This window comes from Urocitellus parryii, chromosome 7 (genome assembly GCF_045843805.1).
Source record: "Urocitellus parryii isolate mUroPar1 chromosome 7, mUroPar1.hap1, whole genome shotgun sequence".
Lineage (NCBI taxonomy): Eukaryota > Metazoa > Chordata > Mammalia > Rodentia > Sciuridae > Urocitellus > Urocitellus parryii.
Window position 1 is genome coordinate 73,459,908 of NC_135537.1, and position 20,121 is coordinate 73,480,028.

The 20,121-nt window shown below is 36.4% G+C and overlaps 1 protein-coding gene across 2 annotated transcripts in view; it reads right to left on the reverse strand.

Annotated features, from left to right (window-relative positions):
• Tgs1 (trimethylguanosine synthase 1) overlaps positions 1–20,054 on the reverse strand; it is a 42,273-nt gene extending 22,219 nt beyond the window's left edge. For both annotated transcript variants that reach the window (XM_026394421.2, XM_077800569.1), the window contains exons 1-8: positions 19,783–20,054; positions 12,683–12,747; positions 10,337–10,509; positions 8,849–9,662; positions 7,364–7,481; positions 6,218–6,304; positions 3,058–3,232; positions 1,086–1,383 (exon numbers count right to left, since the gene is read on the reverse strand). In XM_026394421.2, the coding sequence (XP_026250206.2) occupies positions 1,086–1,383; positions 3,058–3,232; positions 6,218–6,304; positions 7,364–7,481; positions 8,849–9,662; positions 10,337–10,509; positions 12,683–12,747; positions 19,783–19,886 (1,834 nt within the window). In that variant the 5' untranslated portion in view covers positions 19,887–20,054. The remainder of the gene's footprint in view (positions 1–1,085; positions 1,384–3,057; positions 3,233–6,217; positions 6,305–7,363; positions 7,482–8,848; positions 9,663–10,336; positions 10,510–12,682; positions 12,748–19,782) is intronic.
• Positions 20,055–20,121: the final 67 nt, after the last annotated feature.

The following is a 20,121-nucleotide window of genomic DNA, read 5'->3' on the forward strand; positions in this document are numbered from 1 at the left end:
ATAAGACTATCTCATAACATGAACTTGAGTACAAAGGCCAGAATTCCAGACAGCATCAATCAACATCTTCCAAATGCCCCTGTGAAGGTGGTAACACTCACTTAAGAACTATCAGCATTATGAAAATTGTTGCTTTCATAGAAGCAGGCTAGGGTAGGCAAAAGGGATTAGGCGACAGAGAACTTGGGCACTGAGTTCTAGCTATGTTACTTACGTAGGCTGATTTCTTAATTTTTCTGAGTTTTACTTTCCAAATTTATATAATTGAAAATGAATCACCTACCTCTCTGAGCTATAACCTTGCAGATTAAGTAAGAACAAAGCATAAAAAAGCGTTTCAGAAATATGCAAGTGTCACATGGACATGAGATGTTATAACACTGGTAATCAAGAAAATTAAGAAAGAGATGATGTAGGGTCATAATAAATACAGTTGTTTTGCAAGGACAAGTCTAAAATAATTCATCGAAAAGCTGAATATTATATCAAATGAAAATGTCTACCTCATAAAAAAGTCATTCCATGGATATAATTATTTTTAATTATAAGAGAACTTTTACTACAAAAACTCAAACAATATAGAACATAAAGTAAAAATGCTACTATTTTCCATTCAGCAGAGGTTACTACCATGAATATCTTACGTCCATGTACTGGTAAGGAAACAAACAACCACCATTAACCACACTCAAAGAAAGTAAAAAAACAAAACAAACAGAAACACCAAAATATCAAAAACAAAACTTAAAGCTATTCAAGATTTCAAGAAGGATGGGCCATCTTCAGCCCATAGAACAGAGTGGTGGCAGAGACTATGGTCAATGGCAGATGTGGTCTTCAGATGCAGTTTTCCCTTTGATTTTATTGTTTTTTCTTAGGTGAGAGTGAAGAGTGTGAAGAGAATGAGAGAGTGAAGGGTGTCAAATCTTAGCCAATATATTTAATATGCTCTTTCCACTTAAAATTAAATAGCAATAGATTCTGAGGTATAAATGATTCAAAAGAATCATTTAAGAAAATACAAATTAGAGAAAAAAATGTACTTACTGAAATCTACCAGCAAGTTGAAACATATTTACTCTTACCTTCAGTTTCTACCTGGGGAGAGTCTGATATTTCTTGAGTAATGCAATCCTTCTTTTCTGGCATAGATGCTACCAAACTATCTCCTTCATTCTTTTCTGTTTCAAGTTCACTGGCTGAAGACACAGTCTGACACTTTTCAGGTTCTAGATTCTCTGGGTTATCAGCTTTACTAACAGACATGTCTTGATCCTCTGAATCAGTACTGGTGCAAGTGTCTTGCACATTATCATGTGAAGATGACTCCTGCAATGCTTCCGCATCCATTGGTTCATTAACCCATTTTAGAAATTTTTCTACCTGAAATTTTAAGATTATCACCATAAATATGAGTTAATACTAAACAGAATCTTCTCATCATTTACCATATGTGACTTGACTGACAAACTATCTCTTAATTATGAGCTCTAAGAAATTATTGGATCATGGAAGCTAATATAAGTAATTCTTGGATAACTGGAGTTTATCTTGACATTCCCTGATCTTATTAAAGATTTCTTAAAAATCAAGGAAAATACTAAACACTTTGTGCTATAAGTTGACACTAAGGGGATAAAGCCAAACTGTCTCAGTAGTAGCTTTTCATTACTGGCTCCTAACAATACAGCTGTGCTATGATATTATCATTACAAATGATACATAATGTCAAATCATTAATTTTAGTCTTTTTCAAGTTGTACAGTGTCTTCTGCAATGGCCAACCTACAATCTATGTTAACTGTTATGTGACATTAAATAAACATTCTGAAAAATTTAGTTCCAATTTGTCTTCAAAAATAAAAGCAGTGTTACAGAAAGAATGAGCACTGTCTTAATAAAACAGCAGAGCCCATAAAATAAGTAGCAATAAAGTACGGTTATTCATTGAAATGTTAACAAGGCCCAAAGTTAGATGACAGACTTCCCTATGTCTTCTGTAACAAGAATATTCTTCATATTAGGCCTTCATGACCTTCACAAGCATTAGTAAATCAGAACGACAGTGGTAGATGTATGATGGGTAAAAGCCTAGAATATTCCTGAGGGAAATCTGCCTATGCTTAATCAGAAATCCAGAGACACAGCAGCCACACTTCTGCTCTCATTTATAGACGAACATACGGGACTACTACATCCAACACACTACAAAAAGTCCTACAGGATGGACTGGACTCAGCACTCTGTTTCAGATATAACCAAGGCCACTAAACTATTCATAAAAATATCACCAGCAACCAACCAACCTGATGGATAATAAAAAATAAAACCAGCTATAGGTTTGTAGTCTGTTTGCACTCAAGCTGAAGTTAGATAGAATAATGTAGCCTAAGGGTAAAACAAAGTCAGCATGGAGTCAGAGATTATGTTCTTGTGCCCTAAAAAATTGCTGGCAATGTGACTAATACCAAGGTTCCACTGATTAGAAGGCACTTCTCCCTAGAACATAAAAGGATAAACTCATAGCACAAGCAATCTTCTAATTTCTTTTGTTTCCCAGGTATTTGGATGGCAGATAAGGTCAAGTCTGAGAGGAGGGACATTAATATTTCAGGTTACAATGTGAATCAATAAGCCAGCCTTGAGTTTCAGGCTATTGGGGTGGGCCTGTTATTACAAAGGATGATCCACTCTCTCCAGGTGAGCTCAGAATTAAGATTTACAGGAAAAGCTGCATTGGAATCTGGATTACCAGGATCTTGCTTAGCCTAGAAAGAGACATGCCCTTGTCCTTTCTGTTACTACACAGATAGGGCAATTTGATTTATTTACCTTTCTAGACACTTCAATTTTATAATTTTCGAACACTTCCTTTTCATAATACCTCAAATTCCTGTTTTTCAAATCTAGTTACACAATATATGCTTTCTGGAAGCAAGTGGAAAAGAATTTTAGGTAGTCCTGTAGCTCATAGAAATAGAGTTTCCATTTGAATACAATTTTAAGGAGTCAAGCTCATAAAATGTATTCTTTTTATAAAACAAAATGTATACTTACCTTGCTCAGAGCTTTGCTTTTCTTGAGAAATGGTTTTTCTAATTCTTCAGTAAAGAAGATGTGCTTGTTTTTCATCTTTATTTGTCTGCGCATGTCTAGGTACTTTGACTTACGTTTCACATTCTTATCTAGATACCTGACCTGTCGACGACTAAAATTTGGAATTTCGCCATACCTGCAACCAGACCAAAAGAAGAGGTTCACGCACAATTTCTACAGTATTTCGTTTTCTTTCTTTCTCCAAAATTATAAAAACCAGCAATTCACATACAAATTGCAAAAGAGTTTGTAGACTAGATTTTATATTAATTTTAAAGACAATGTGAAACACCAAAAATGGGAACATTAACATTTCTAATGTAGAGCAGAAAGTAGAAAATTTTATAGTAGATTGCAATAAAGAAATTGCAAAGACATATATCCCTTTGTTAGGAAAATTTTTCTCAATGTGGGACAATGCCAAAGCTCTTCACATTTATCTGGACATGTTCAAATTATTTTAAGAGTAGTCACTAAATTCTTAAGCTAGATCAATCTAAATTTACACAAGAAACAAACCCCTATTATAAAAAGTTATCAGAGCAAAATGATCTAAGCATTTGATTTTTTTCCAGTTCTAAAAGATATATATATATATCTGCTATGAATCTTTGACTATATCAAGCGTCACTTGACTCCCTCCTCTGACAGCTAATAAAACTTTTTTATAATAAAAATTAATCTTACCCCTCTAAGAATTGAGCGCTTTACATAGAAGGACAACAATGAAGTTAAGCCCCAGGTATCAAAATAGGATCTATTTTTTTTTTTTTTTTGGTTCAGGGGATTGAAACCAGGGGCATTTAACCACTGAGGCACATCCCCATCCCTTCTTAAAAAATTAGAGACAGGGTCTCACTGAGTTGCTCAGTGCCTAAGTTGCCAAGGCTGGCTTTGAATTTGTGATCCTCCTGCCTCAGCCTCCGAACTACTGGTGTGTGTCACCATGCCAGGCAACAAAAATAGATCTCTGTGAGTATATACTAAGAACTATACAATAGTTTCACAAATAAAATTACATGTGCATAGCATAGGAATTCAAAATTTATTGCATTGCTAAACTTCAGTTTCAAATGACTGTATGAACTACAACTGTCTTCAAGTATCTAAAGGGGACAACTTTAGACACTATTTATATAGTATTAAAATTATTAACATGTACTTTTTTCCTCCTGTGGTATTGGGAATTGAAACCATGGCCTCATAAATGCTACGTAAGTACTATACTAGTGAGTTATACCCCTAGCCCATTTTTATCTTGAGAACAGGGTCTCACTAAAATGCCCAGGTTGGTTGATCCTCCTGCCTCAGTCTCCTAAGTAGCTGGGATTACATGTGCTTGGCTAGCATGTACTTTTGAACTAGTTTGGAATCAATTTATATATCAATTGTGAGATTTTCTCCATGTTCTTTTTCTCTTTTCATAATCTGCAGGTGCCCATTTGAATTTTATAAAATAGGAAAGTAGAACATAAAGTCTCAACATTTAGAAACTCAAGGACTCTGGTCCTTGTATTAAAACACTGTGTAAACTGACATAAATAGTACATCATTGGCCTTCCTTTTCTAATCAGTTCAGTCTTCCACTCAAATAAAAGAAAACTGACCTGTTCTACTATTACCTACTCATTCATATTTCCTTGTATTTAATGCTTGGGCATTTACTCTTGGAGAAAATTTCTGTTTTCATAGACAAATGGTCATAGCTATCTTGTCTGTAATAGCAAAATATTATAAACAACCCATATACCCTTCAATAGGTGAAACCAAATCAAAAGAGCTTTGGTACATCCACAGAATGAAATATACTTCAGTAATAAATAAGAAGGAAAGAATGATTAATGCATGCAATAATCTGGAGGGGCCAAAGGCATTATACTTAGATCTGAGGAAATAACTTAGATGTTGCTGATCAGGATGGTGAATTCAACACAATTAGGTAAATGTTCTGTATATCAGCAAGGAGGCTGTCTTTGGTATTGCTGAAGGAGAAAAACAAGCTGCAGAGTATGATTAGTATGGTCTTACTTTTGTGTTTTATAAGAGGGGAAGTAACATGTAGTTAGGCATAAAACCATACACAAGTAAATTTGGAAGGAGATATGCCAAACTCTGCCTACCTCTGGGAACAATTTGGGGGGGAGGAAGACTTTAACTTTTTACTTTTTTTTTTTTTGGTACAGGAATTGAACTCAGGGGCATTTAACCACTGAGCCACATCTCCAGCCCTTTTTTGTATTTTTATTTTTTTAGAGACAGGGTCTTACTGAGTTGTTTAGGGACTCACTAAGTTGCTGAGGCTGTGAGGCTGGCTTTGAAAGTGTGATTCTCCTGCCATAGCCTCCCGAGCAGCTAGGATTACAGGCATGCAACACCTGCAATACCGAGCCTTGAGTTTTACTACTTTTATAATAAGAAAAAAGGTTAATGTAGAAATGAATTTTTCATGCCATGTTTGCTGGGTCGCCAGATGTACAGTGGAGTAGATAGGTGAGATACTATTTATATAGTATTAAAATTATTAATACTATATAAATAGTATCTATATAAATACTATATAAATAGGTAAAACCATGCTTGAAGTTACAAGAGCTGGGCTTAAATCTTCCTCCAGTAAATGATTTGATCTTGGCCAAGTCAAAACCTTTAGGAGCAGGTGTGGTGGCACATGCCTGTAATCCAACGGCTCCAGAGGCTGAGGCAGGAGAATCCTGAGTTCAAAGCCAGCCTCAGCAAAAGCCAGACACTGAGCAACTCAGCAAGAACCCTGCCTAAATAAAATACAAAAACAGGGCTGGGGATGTGGCTCAATGGTCTATTGTCCCCGAGTTTAATCACCGGTACCCACCCAAAACAAAACAAAAAAACACCTTTAAACTGCACATTTCATCTATGAAATGGAACAACAATGGATTATTAGGAAGAGCAACTGAATTAACACAGTGAATACATCAAAGGTACAGTGATATCTCTACTGCAATTCTTATCAACAAGAAAAGTTAGTGTTTTCGAATGTTATCAAATATAGTATTATTTATCATCTGTAAGACTAGTAAAGAGTTTTAAGACAGTTGAAGTGGTTAGGATTCCTGGAAGAGGGGGAATAATTATGAATAGTTACTTCTGTCCTGAGCCATGCTTGAATCCCAGAAAGGAATCATTGTCATTAAGGTCTGCATCTGGGTTTTCATCAATGTCCAGTTCATGGCTGAATAAAAAAAAAGGGGGGGAAAAAGAAAAAGAAAAAGGTAAATAGTTACAAGTCATTATACTTCCCCCTTCAGAGTTCACCAGTTTAGGGAAGTATCAATAATCAACCATAGTTCAAAAATCCCAGAGAAACAATACCTTAATCTAGATTTCCCAAATGACCTGACCCAGAAGTGTTTAGGGACTAACTAAGGAGAAAAACAAGCTGCAGAGTATGATTAGTATGGTCTTACTTTTGTGTTTTATAAGAAGGGAAGTAACATGTAGTTAGGCATAAAACCATACACAAGTAAATTTGGAAGGAGATATGCCAAACTCTGCCTACCTCTGGGAACGATGGGGGGGGGGAGACTTTAACTTTTTACTTTTTTTTTTTTTTGGTACAGGAATTGAACTGTTTTTGTAGATGCTATACAGGGCACAAAAGTCTCATACGAAGCACCTCATAACCTATAGGAGAAATGAAGTATTTCCAGCTGAAGTTCAAATTCTGCAGTGATTCATCCTTTCCTTATTATCTATACAGCAGTAACATTTACCCCATTCCACTCTATATTATACCTTACATTACATGTTATTGCCTTGGGCAGAGTTGGTCCTGGCTCTACTTTTAGAGTGGCCATGGTTACATTGAACAGAGTACTTTTCTTTGTTTCACTATTACTATTCACATTAAATGATGCCATTAGATTGAGGTCCATTTCAGCAATAAAAATCTGGGATTATATATACCCAGACTTTTGAGAAAAATTAGAAGTGCTGAGGGGAATATAAAGTTATTAGCTAAAGGTTATAATCCATTGATGGGTCATAATTAATTAATCAAGGGTCATATACACTGCAGGCTAGCTCCAGTCTACCTAATAAGCTCACCAAAAAAGGCACCACTCCCATCTCAAATGAGAAATTAAGAAATGTATTTAGTTTGTAGCAGAGTTGGGATTTGACCATGGATCTAAAACCATAGTATCTTACCATTAGATCCTGCTTGCACTCACTCATAGACACAAATGCTTATGCTAACACATTTCAGAGACAGAGGTAATGTACAACTTACCTCCTCTTGAGTTTGCTGGACTTATGCTCAGGTGGATCTTCTTCACTCTCATCTCCATCAGTCCCACTGGCGTGCAGCCTGTCTTTGCTTGTGTTTACTCTGGAACATTCCTGTGGCTCTAAAGAGGCAGAGATATTAAAGCAGATTTTCTCCTTGGTTTGGCAACTTTTTTGCCATTTACAAAGGCAATCAAAATATTTTGGTGCCTTTCCTGCAATGAACTACAGAGCTGCATCAGCAAAGTGGCAGGATACATCTATCAGTGTGTCTACATGCAGAATCCAAGGGGGGAAAAAAGGCAGGTATAAGCTTTTATGTTCTAACTATATAGTCATGTGCTACATAACAATGTTTTGGTCAATATGGACTACATATGTGCATACTAGTGGTTTCCTATGTTTATATCAAATAGTGATGTGTTAACTGTAACTACTTATTAATATACAAATTAATCTACAAAGTTAACATTGTGGTAGTTCTTGGCAATCACATTATTAAGAAACATTAATTGAAATGACTCTAAAGACAGCATGATCACTATAATTAAAAGGAAATTCCTCCATTACAAAGTAAATATAATTTTCTTTAATGTAGCTCTTAAATCGACAATGTAAGTAACTAAGATGAGTATACTTTTAAAAACAATATCTTTATCTGAGGTGGATCTGAGACATGTCTATCATTGTCCTATAAATTCCATCAGATTGGGTGAGATTAGAAGGGCAAACTTGCAAGGCAGGCAGTGGGAAGCTCTGACTGGGGTCACACTTAGAATACTTAAAGAAAATACCAACTGCACTTACACAGAAATTTAACATACATCTTATATTTTGATCTTTTTAGTTGTAGATGGACACAATGCCTTTATTTATTATCTTTATATGATGAGTGCTCCACTACTGAGCCACAACCTCAGTCCTTACATTTTGATCTTAATGAAGGTCGAAAACAAACCAAAATTTGAAGTCATTAAATTGATTCTGATGGCAGAAACACTGGAGCATATTACAGAAATAGCCAACCTGTGCACTTAACTAAGGAACAAGTAATATAAAGCAAACTTTGTGGGAAGGTGTATTGTATCTGGAAAAAGAAAAAAGAGTAGGAAGATAGGTTAAAAAAAAAATTAAAGGAAGTAATACGAGACAGTAATATAAAAGCCAACACATTGACCAATATGCGCATTATAAACTTTATGTTCAAAATAAGTATAGAAACACATCAAGAGTGTAAATAAAAAACCACCAGATAAAAAAGAATGAAAATAACACCAAGAGGAAGGAATGAGAATATTATACTAAGGTAAGTTCCATTGTTAAGAATATAGAGAAAAGAAAGCACAGTTTTTCAAAAAAACTCAACTAGATCAGCAATCTGAGATAAGCAAACTCAAATGTTAAATGAAAGGTCAAATCCTTTTGCTTCACATAATGTTGATTCATTTTGCTAACTATTGCTTAGCAGAATAAATTTGGCTAATCTTACCCTGAGCTAGTTGATTTGCGCTTCCATTCCCAGATAAGTTGCTTTTCTTGGTTCCTCCATCACATGGTTCACTTTGACCAGAAGCAGGACGCTCTCTCCCACTAACTTCACTTAGCTGTCCATCACAACTTACAGAGGAATGTAACTGGCTGAGTTCTACTTCCTCCGAACTCAGAGTCATATTACTAATTCCATCAAGTATTTCATCATGATCCTTATCATTTGAATCAGAGCTTTTTTTATCAACTGTGATAGGTGAAGATGGAAAAGATATTAAGTCCACTTTCACAATATTTTCATCTTTCTTGACAATTTCTGTTGTAGTTGCAATGGTATTTGTATCACAGCTTTGTGAAGCATCAAAAGTCCAACCTTGAGCTTCCCAATACTGAAATTGCTCCAAATAATACCAATAAAGTTCACTGTAATGTTGTTCCCATTTTTCCTTTGTATCAGGAAAGTTCCAAGGTTCAGCAGATAGTATTTGATCTGGATGTTTTTCTTGCCAGCTTTGCCATAAAAGTTCTCCTCCATATTTATTCCAATACCTTTCCCAATTCTCTGTAATTTCAAATTTTGGAGATAACGTATTTTCAACAGAAAGTTTTTCTGTTTCAATATTCCTTTTATTTTGAAGTTCACATGTTCTAGTGTTCTCATACTGTTCAACTGAAGATGGGTCATCTGAAACCAAATGGTCATCTTCTTCATATTCTTTTCTCCAAGACTCTTGCATAATTTCATCCAAGTACTTCTTTTGATGTTTCCTCCTCTTCTTTTTTACTTTAACTTTATTTTTTGTATTCATAGATATCTACATCAGATAAATAATAACTTGAATATAAAATGCTGTTCATAAGTTATAAAAGAAGGCAGAACCCAAATCTATTTTGACATTCTCACCCTGGGCTTTTAAACACATGAACAACTGACCCCTCCTAAGTTCCCAAGAGCTGGGTGCATGGAACATTCTTGTAATCCCAGTTACTTGGGAGGCTGAGGCAGGAGAATCGGAGTTCAAGGCCCATCTGGGCAATTAATGAGATCTGGTCTCAAAATAAAATAAAAAAGGGCTGGGGATGTAGTTCAACTCTCAGTACCACAAATAAAAAAATAAGTTCCCAAGAGAAGGAAAAGTCACAAAAGGGACATAACACAATTTGTAGTTTTGGTTAGCTTAAAAATCTATACATTTAAAAAGAGGGAGTCATGTACAGTGGCACATGCCTGTAATCCCAGAGACTCTGGAAGCTGAGATAAAGATAATCATAAGATGGAGGCCAGCATTGGCAACTTAGGGATGTAAAAGGAGCAAGGGATATAGCAGAGTGGTAGAGCACCCCTGCTCTACCACTTTAATTCCCAGAACCCCCCAGCGCCCCCCCACGCCCCGAATGCTCTATGAATGCATTTGATTTGGGATTTAAAAAAATATCTTGTGCTATTTTATGAAAAAAGTAAAAAGCAGAAATAATAGAAGTACATTACCTCAAAACTCTTATGTGTAGACACTCCACCAAACTGAAGTGGCAATCCCATACTTCTCATGAGTTCGGCCTCAGAATCAAGTTCACTTTCATCTAGGCCTATGTCTTTGCTGTCATGCAATTCTGCAGTGCCATGGGAATGACCATCTTCCTCCTCTTCTGTAGCTTGGTCTCCTATAGACAGCAAGACAGCATTTCTTAGTGTTTTTTGGTTGTTGTTGTTTTTGTACCAGGGAATGAACCCAGTCGTGCTTAACCAGTGAGCCACATCCCCAGCCTTTGGATCTCGCTGAGTTGCTTTAGAACCCCACTAAGTTGCTTAGGCTGGCTTTGAACTCATGATCTTCCTGCTTCAGCCTCCTGAGCTGCTGGAATCACAGGTGTGCGCCACTGTACCCAGCCATTTGTTAGTTTTAGAGTACATTTAGAGGCAAGTTTTCCTCATTTCAAAGAACACTAAATCCTTAGTAATCATATGACTTGCTCAAAGTATTAAGATGTTTTATAAAAATGAAAAGAATTGATGAAAATATTGATTAGTACCAAAAACAGTTAATGAAAAATCAAGAACCAATTTCATGGGGGCTGGGGATGAATCTCAGTAGTATAGTGTGTTACCTGGCATGCTGGAGGCCTGTGATTCAATCCCCAGTTCTGAGAAATTAAAAAAAAAAAAAAAAAAAAAAGAAGAGGGCCCAGGGAAATATAACTGTGAAGAAAGTACTTACATATTCATATTTGTTATCTGCAAAATTACTGAACAAGATCAGAGAATTTAAACTCATGATTTGTGGAGTTATGTTAGAAGCTATTAACCAGAGAGGTGAGAAGGTGAGAAGTACATTTTCTTTAGGCTCCTGGAACACTTCAATACAGCAGGGATTTAGGTCCTGGGATTGTGTGCAAGAGTTGATTTCATGAAAGGATCTGCTAAAAGTCTGAATCCACAAAACTAGAATTCTTTCAAGCTCCTTAGTTTAGCTCTTAAAGAAAAGCTATTATATATATATATTTTTTACCTTTCCTAATGTGGCTATTTAATAGATTATACCACTAATTACAAAAACGTCATTCAAGTGCTCTATTAGCTATTTAAAATGAAAGATAAAGATCACTTTATATGTTAGTTCAATTAGCGTTGAACTGTACTCCAGTGAACACATCAATGAATCTTACATAATAAACACAGGACACTGATAAAAGGGAAATCTATGTTTGCAAATTCTACTCACACAGCTTCCTAAAAGTGGAAAAAGGTACTTATCTTAACAATGGAAAGACTCCATTTATTATTTTACTCAGTGAACTTATGAAAGCACAGAAAGCAAAACGAATCAGCTAAGTGTTATCTGTCTCTCTTGGTATGCATCTTACATTCAGTAGTAACCTACTATTCACAGAAACCTTATTTGTCCAGCATAGCCCTGAAACTCAAACCACACATTTCTTTTAGTATGTGACTAAAGAAACAGTGTCTTATTCCATCATTATGAGGTTAAACTGGATGTGGTAACACATGCTTATAACTCCAGCAACTTAGGTTGCAGCAGGAGGACCACAAGTTCAAGGCCAGCCTGGCCAACTAAGTAAGACACTGTCTGAAAACAAAACAGAGTTGGGGATCTGGCTCAGAAGTAGAACACCCCTGTGTTAAATTTCTAGTACTGCTAAATAAAAAACAAAAGTTAGGTGCCACTATGAGAGTTAAAGGATTTTCAAAGATATCTGTGACAGAATGTACTTAATCTGGCTCCGGCTTCTAACTCCATGCTGCAGTTTTAATCTATATCTAGAAACATGAAATATCTACATGGAAGGGCCAATGGAGTAGGAAAGACAGACTCAAGGTATAGACCAAATTTTATGTTATTTGGAAAAGTTAAACCAGATAAGGGACGGCCTCTTTACTTCAAGTAAAGACTATGGCTAGTAATTTGGAATCTATCATGAATTGCTGGTCCACAAAATAAATTTTAATTAAGAAACTACACATTCTCTATTTTTCAAAGTTTCAAATTCCAGACTGCTCTTATCTAATGCCAACAACTCAGGAAGGAATGCTGCACAGGGTAAAAAAGGGTGCATCAAGTCCATAAAGGAGGTATAGAAAAATAAAGTGTCTGCTTTGATGAAGATTCTAGAACCATGTATGCATGTAGATATATAATATTCATAATATATATGAAATTAGATAATATATGTATATATGAAAGGACTAATTATAGGATTATTTGCTACTTTTCATATTTAAAGTTAGCAAATTTACATTAACAAACTGTACACAAATTAATACAACATTAGGGTCAATTTTAGCAAAATAAGGGCATACAATTTTATACTACATTACCTGCATTGTTGCCACTGCCTCTGACATAGTAGCCTTTTAATCCCAAGTTGCATAATTTTCGATCCCTGTGAAACAAATTAAGTAGTCCATATTAAAATAAACTGAACTATTAATTCATAAAAAGATTAAGGAACAGAAAAGCAAAATGCTAACACATTTTCCTTACCTACAAAACAGTTAAATATAAATTTCTCATACAGTTGTAAAGATTAATAGTATGGGCTGGGGATGTGGCTCAAGCAGTAGTGTGCTCGCCTGGCATGGACGGGGTGCTGGGTTCGATCCTCAGAACCACATAAAAGTAAAATAAAGATGTTGTGTCCACCGAAAACTAAAAAATAAATATTAAAAAATTATCTCTCTCTTAAAAAAAAGAGAGATTAATAGTATATACAAAATATTTAACATAGTTTCTGACACATGGCAGCATTTATAACTACTAATTATAAAAATTATGTGGTATTTCTCCTAGATATTAAGGGAAGAATCTGATCCTCTTTATGATTTATAAACAATGTAGTGTTCTCTAAATTTTGCTGTTAAGAATGGAGTATAAAATAATAGGACAAGGATTTAGCTTACACACATATAATTCAGAGGCAGACTCTATCTAGTCCGCTTGCAAATGGACTATCCCTTGTTTAGTAGACAAGGTATTCATGATCAGAGCAAAGGTTGTTTTGGGGACTAGCAAACAATGAAGTTCTTATTAAACTTTTCTTCGCATACCTACTTTCATTTTAACTGCTACCATAAGGCCTACTGGTGGTTATAGCTAACACTACTTTTCTAATGGACCTACAATAAATTGTTGTGTAGTAGATTTATTTTCATATCTTCCTGTTTCTTTTGGGGAGATACTTTATTAAACATAAAATTGATGATGACTCACAGGACAATGAATAGGCAAGTGAAAATGTTTAGCAGCAGGCCCTCAAGTCCATCAAGAACAAGTACTGGGGTGAAATAGGGGATGGGAGCTGCACACAGGGAATTAGGGGTGTACTTGATAGCTCCCAAAGATATGGGATGTCAGGTGAAGCAGAGGGCCAGTAAGGCTGCCAGACTGATTTCAATAAGCATATAAGTAAATATTTGAGACAATGTATTGATAGCCAAGACTTCGAAATCCATTGTTCTGTATTCAGATTCTGTACAAATCCAATGTATTGTACTCAAATGGATGGTTAGCCCAGATTCTTCTTGTTGAAGATGGTTAATCAAACACATGGTGGGCTCAAAACAATCATCTAAAAACGAGGAAAGCTAGAAAAATCTAAGGTGTTGGGCCAATATTGGAAGTACTGTTAAAAACTAATGTTATTTAAGTTTATATGCACACATATAAACATATTTTAGAGAGGAAGGGTACTAGGGATTGAACCCAGGTGTTCTCTACCACTGAGCTACATTTCAGCCCTTTTTTGAGATGGGTTTTCTCTCAGTTGCTGAGGCTGGTTTCAAACTTGTGATCTTCTTGCCTCAGTCTCCTGAATTGTTGAGATTATAGGCACGTGCCACCATACCCAGCTAAAAATATAATTTAAAATGTGTTATGTATGTGTGCACACATGTAGTTTTATTTATTGCTTAACTGTCTTCTGAGAGAGCATAGGAGCAACAAGTGCGAAAAGCACCCAGCTTTCAGGTTTTAACCAAGGTGGACTGGAAAAATGGCAATTCTATGGACTGTGAAAGATAAGTCTGGGTCATCTTGTGTCAGAAGCTACAAATACTCAAAGAATGGCAGAGACACACCAAAAGGACACATAAACCACTTCAAAAGGATTCCCCACTGGCAAAATATAATATGAGCAACAAAATAATGACAGTAATGGAATACAGCCTATTAATAAAATAAACCAAGAGTCTATATTAATATAAATACATAAGGAGAGAAGGAAAAGAACTCCTTATAGAAAGCTAATAAATGAAGACAGAATGAAGCAAGAATCATTCTTTGCCAACCTTCATAGAGGTAGCTGACTGAAGTGGAAGTTATTGATCAAGGAAAAGACTTGAGGAACAGGACACTGGTGTAAATTGGAATTACACTATTAATTCCAATTACATATTGGAATATGCCTCCCCAAAATACTGATTAATACAAAGGGTACCATTTTGAATTTACAGTAGAAAAAATTGGAAACCATATCACCCCTAGAGATATGGTTTCCAAAGTGCCTCCTGAAGCCATACAGAGCTAAGCATATCATTTTTCTGGAGTTCCTGTTGAGGCAAGACCTGTGTTCCTGATGACACAGTCAGATAGCCCCAGGTTAAGTAAAGTCAACCTACAGGATATAAGGTCACAAACTTTTATAAAGGAGAATACCTTTGTTTTGGGAACATACTTAATGGAATACTCAGAATGACTTCTATGACTTGTTCTTCAAAGGTTAGAAGAATATAATATGCATTTACATAGATATACATAGCTTTTGTTTGCTAGTAGCACAAGCAATTTCATAACAAAAATCGACGCCCTCACCACTTCAGCATTTTTCTCTTTTATGCTAAACTTTTTACATAAGCAAAAATTTTTTAGTTGCAGACATAGTATAGATATTTTGCACTTTCATATTTTAATACAAGTTTGTTTATTTATTTTTTGGTACTGGGGATTAAAACCAGGGATGCTTTGCCACTGAGCTACATCCTCAGCTCTTTTATTTTTTGAGATAGGATCTCACTAAGTTCCTTAGGGCCTAAGTTGTAATTCTAAGATCCTCCAAGATCCTTGAACTTGCAATCCTCCTGCTTTAGCCTCCCAAGTTGTTGGGATTACAGATGTGGACCACTATACCCAGTCAATGCCAAGGTTAGTTTAAAAATTGTTGCTACAAAGATACTGTAATGATCAAGAGCTCCATAATAATCCAATTACATCTTCCTCCTACAGATAATACATAGAAACTTGACTGTGTACATTAAATAGAAAATTTAGTGTCCATAAAACATTGTTGATATGGTACTGCTAGAAAATAAAATGTTGTTACAATATTATTTCACATTTCCTGCCTTTGAGGTGATATATTTCAATAATTTTGTATGAGAAACAGCTGTTAAGCACTGAAAAGACACATGGTACCTATGGTAATGGCTGTTTTCTGCTATATGGTAATGAACTTTTTTAATAATATATTTTAAATCTCCTTCAGCAATCAAACATATTGATTTTAAATACTAAAATGAACCTCTTGCCTCTCTTAAAAAGTCCCTGAACTCCCAGCATGTTTCCATTCCTACAGACTTCTCAATGACTATTGGAAACAATTCTAAGATCCTCCAAGATCCTATCTCTAAGTTCTTTTTGTTCTATAGGGCTAGAATTTGAGCAGTAACAGAGCTAATTTTTTTTTTAAAGTTCTCTTTACCTATTTTGAAAAAGTGAGGCAGAAATTCAAATCCAGTCATCCATTGTTTTCTAGAGGTATGATATGAAAAATATTTTTAAACTTTTAAAAATATTTTAAAACTTATATATTCCCTCTCTCGACGTTAATAAGCATACAATATTGGCCGGCACAGACTACAGACTGATTCTTCTTTCTTGGCCTACATCTAACACACAACCAGGTACTCTTTTCTGATGAACTCCTTGGTCCTACCCACAGAGCTAGGCTGCAAGCCTAGCTTAAAAGGTCTTCAAGTCCAGTGGAAGCAGAAGAAATACTTCTTTGTGAGTGAGAGTTGAAACAGTACTCCAAGATTATTACTAGTATATTCCAAGGCTACACATAATCTGAGGCAGAAAGAGCAGTAGTAAGACAATGCTAACTCTTAAAATGTGAAAACTATTTTTTCTACCTTTGACAACTTTCAAGTATCTCAAAGGGTCTTCATCTCTGGAAATAATATATTTCTGATGCCTAGTACCTAAAGAATTTCCCATTATACCTGTTAAGTACTCTCTACAAAGCAATCTAGAGGTTGGTCAGTGTAATCCAATCCACAGTGCTTAAAGATTCGGCATGAATAAACTTCTGGACGTGGTACACGTAAGAGCTAAGTAAATCTTAACTTTTGACTTGAATTATAAAATAGGAGGCCTGATGTGGGTTGTAGGAACCCCATTAAGACACTGTTCTACTAAGAGTCTTGACTAAGCAGTTACCAATTCTCATCATACTTTTTAAAAAATTATTAATGCATTCTAATTTTATATATGATGGCAGAATGCAACTGACACACTGTACACAAATGGAGCATAACTCCTCATTCCTCTGGTTGTACATGGTGTGAGTCACACAAATAGTGCAATGGTTCTAGTGGATTCTCATTTTGCTTGTTATTTTAATAGTTTTCAAATGTTAATTACTCCTTCACTGAAACACTTGATGGCAGTATACTTAGGCTTGCTGTTTCTCAGTTAATCCATCAGGTTTCTTTTCATTTTAAAAAAATGTTGGAATTCCTCCAGGATGGAATCCCCTACCCCTGAAACTAATGGCTTTTTAGGACCAGCACAGAATTCTCCAAGGCTCCAAACTAATATATCCAACTCCTTATACAACCCATCCTTATCTGCCGCAGTCCAGCTGCAGCAAAATAACCGGGGGTGACGAACAACTTGTGTAGATTGATACAGCAGGAGTGGGAGCCATTTATTGTAGGACAACAGAGGTATTTATACATTTCACACAGCTTATCTTAATTAACATAAACTAGATACAGCAGTCAACCAATAAGAAATCTCCACACTTAATGGCTCGCTGGAGTTACTTCACAAACCACTCCCTCTGGCAAAATGCCAGGCACCATCCAGACTTATTTACAGATTCTAACATTTGCCAGGCGCCATCCTGACTTGTTTACAGACTAACACTTATCTAGCTTGTAGGTACCACAGAATCAAAATATACAAAATCAAATTTATAATCTCTTCACCACTGCCCCCAAATAAAACTAATATTCTCCAGGGATTATTATCAGTGAAAGGCAGCAAGATAAGCCCCAAATCAGGAATTTACCTTTAACCTAGTCTCCTGTTTTCCATTCTTTATCTTTTCTTTATTCCCCCACATCCACTCCAATCTCCAACCCCAATAATTCCTCTCCCATCTTTCCCCATTTCTACTGCCATTTATCCTAATGCAAGCAAATATTATTTCTTGCCTGGACAACAGGCTTCAGTGGTTCTCCTGCTATCCACTGCCAGAGTAATCTTTAAAAACTGCTAATCTGGGGCTGGGGGCTCAGCAGTAGAGCACTCGCCTAGCATGTGCGAGTGAGGTGCTGGGTTCAGTCCTCAGCACCACAAAATAAATAAAATGCTAATCTGATTATGTCATTCCAAGTATAAGGTTTTCCTATATAGATGCTCCTTGATTTATGATGTGGTTATTTCCAGATAAACCTATCTTGAACTAAAAATACATCCACCAAATATCCTAGCTTAGTAACACAGTAAACTGTAGAATTGTTTTCATGGGGTCGGGACTGTGAGATGTGGCTTTTGCTTTGCCTAGCATCACAAGAGTATGGCACTGCATATTGCTGGCCCAGGAAAAGAACACAATTCAAAATCTGAATATGATTTCTCCTGAATAATTGCTTCTACACCATCATTAAATTGAGTCATTGTGAATTCAGGGACTGTATAAAGTATCCAATGTCCTGTACGTCTTTACTCTGCTGACTTTACCAACTTTATCTCCTATTTTTCCTTGACAGTCACTTTGTTTGGTTTCACAGGCTTTCTTTTGCTTTTCCTAGGGTTTGTCAAAGTTCAGCTTGCAGGGAATGCTTCCTCTCACTCAATCTTACCCCAGTTTATTACCTTTAGACCTCTTTCCAAATGTTACTTTTCCCCCAAAACCTCTGTGACCCTTGGAGAAAAGTTAGGTTATCAGTGAAGAATCAAATACTTCTCTCTCATGGCACTCATAACTATAATTAGTCAAGTAATTATATAAACAGCTTTTTTAAAATTAATATTGATCTCCTTTGCTAGAAAGAAAATTCAACGCAGGCAGGGACAGGCTTTAAGTACCCCAGTACCTTTCAGCATATCTGATACACAGGGGATCAGAAAGTATTCATCAAATAAATACATACTTGTACGTATGCCTGACTACAAAGGGGACAATACTTTTACATTAAATTTAATATGGAGTTTACTTTTTTGGGTTTAATTTTCAGATTACTTCACAAAAACACACAATGAAAAATAATTTCTTCTAACTTAAATTCTCCTACATTAAACTACATTTATAATCTATCACCTGAAAGTCACTTCCAATGACGATTTTTTTGGGTGCGTACTGGGGATTGAACTCAGAGGCATTTCGACCACTGAGCCACACCCCCAGCCCTTTTTTGTATTTTTCATTTAGGACAGGGTCTCACTGAGTTGCTTATCTACTCGCTATTGCTGAGGCTGGCTTTGAACTCACAATCCTGCTACCTCAGCCTCCCAAGCAGCTGGGATTACCGGCGTGCGTCACCGCGCCCGGCTCCAAAGGAGATTTTAATACAAGCGGCAGAATGCAATATTAGGGTAACTATACCCGTTTCAGAAATGAAAAACTCTTTAAATGGCTTAGCCTATCTATAAAGAAAACAGTCTCTAGATTACAATTTGCACCCCCCTCACTCTACTTTTCTTGCAATTTTTACCTTCAATATTTTCCCCAAACAAAGCTATCTCCAAAACACTTGTAAAAATAGTTAAGCCTTTGACCTCAAACAGCTAGACTTTCCAAGTACACGCATTTGAACAGATTTTAATGTTTGAAAAGAGATGCTAACCAAAACCAGGCTATTCAACTTTAAACCTTCACATTCATGAGGAATTTCGTTTTACATTTCCCTTTCTCCCAACTTTAAAGTGCCCTCTCAATCTGTAAACAGAAAGTGATATGTTTAAACTACCACGTTTCCCCCTACCAGCCTACGAGGTCAGCCTCAGTCGTTCACCTAATACTCGCTGTAGGCGACCACTCTGTTACCTCTCCCGGGTTTTGTTTCTCTTCAACACCGCCCTGCTGCAGGGTCGAAAAATCTGTTTATAGGGAACCATTACAAATGTATTTGCCACGCCGACATTACTGGGCAACGATAGTGGCAGAAATGAAGAGAGATCAGTTTCTACTTACTCCACAAAAGCCCGGGAGCAGAGGCAATGGATCTTACAGTCCTCCTCCCGCTCGTCAAGGAAGAGAAACATTTCGGCCACGTGGTTCCATTTCTCGCAGCACATTTTGCCCCTTCAAGGGTCTTCCTGACGCACGACACTCGGACTAAGCTTCTGGTTCGTTACCGGAGACCAAAAGGAGGCCTCCCGTGTCCGCTCGGGGTTGAGAAGCTAGGAACCGGCCCTGGCTTGGAGCAGCCTAGAGCTAGCGGAGGAGCCGCCACAGGAAGTTGCTCCGGGCGGCCACAGGAAAGGGCGGGGCGAAGGCGGTGTCACACCTAACCCGGCCCGGCCTTCCTCT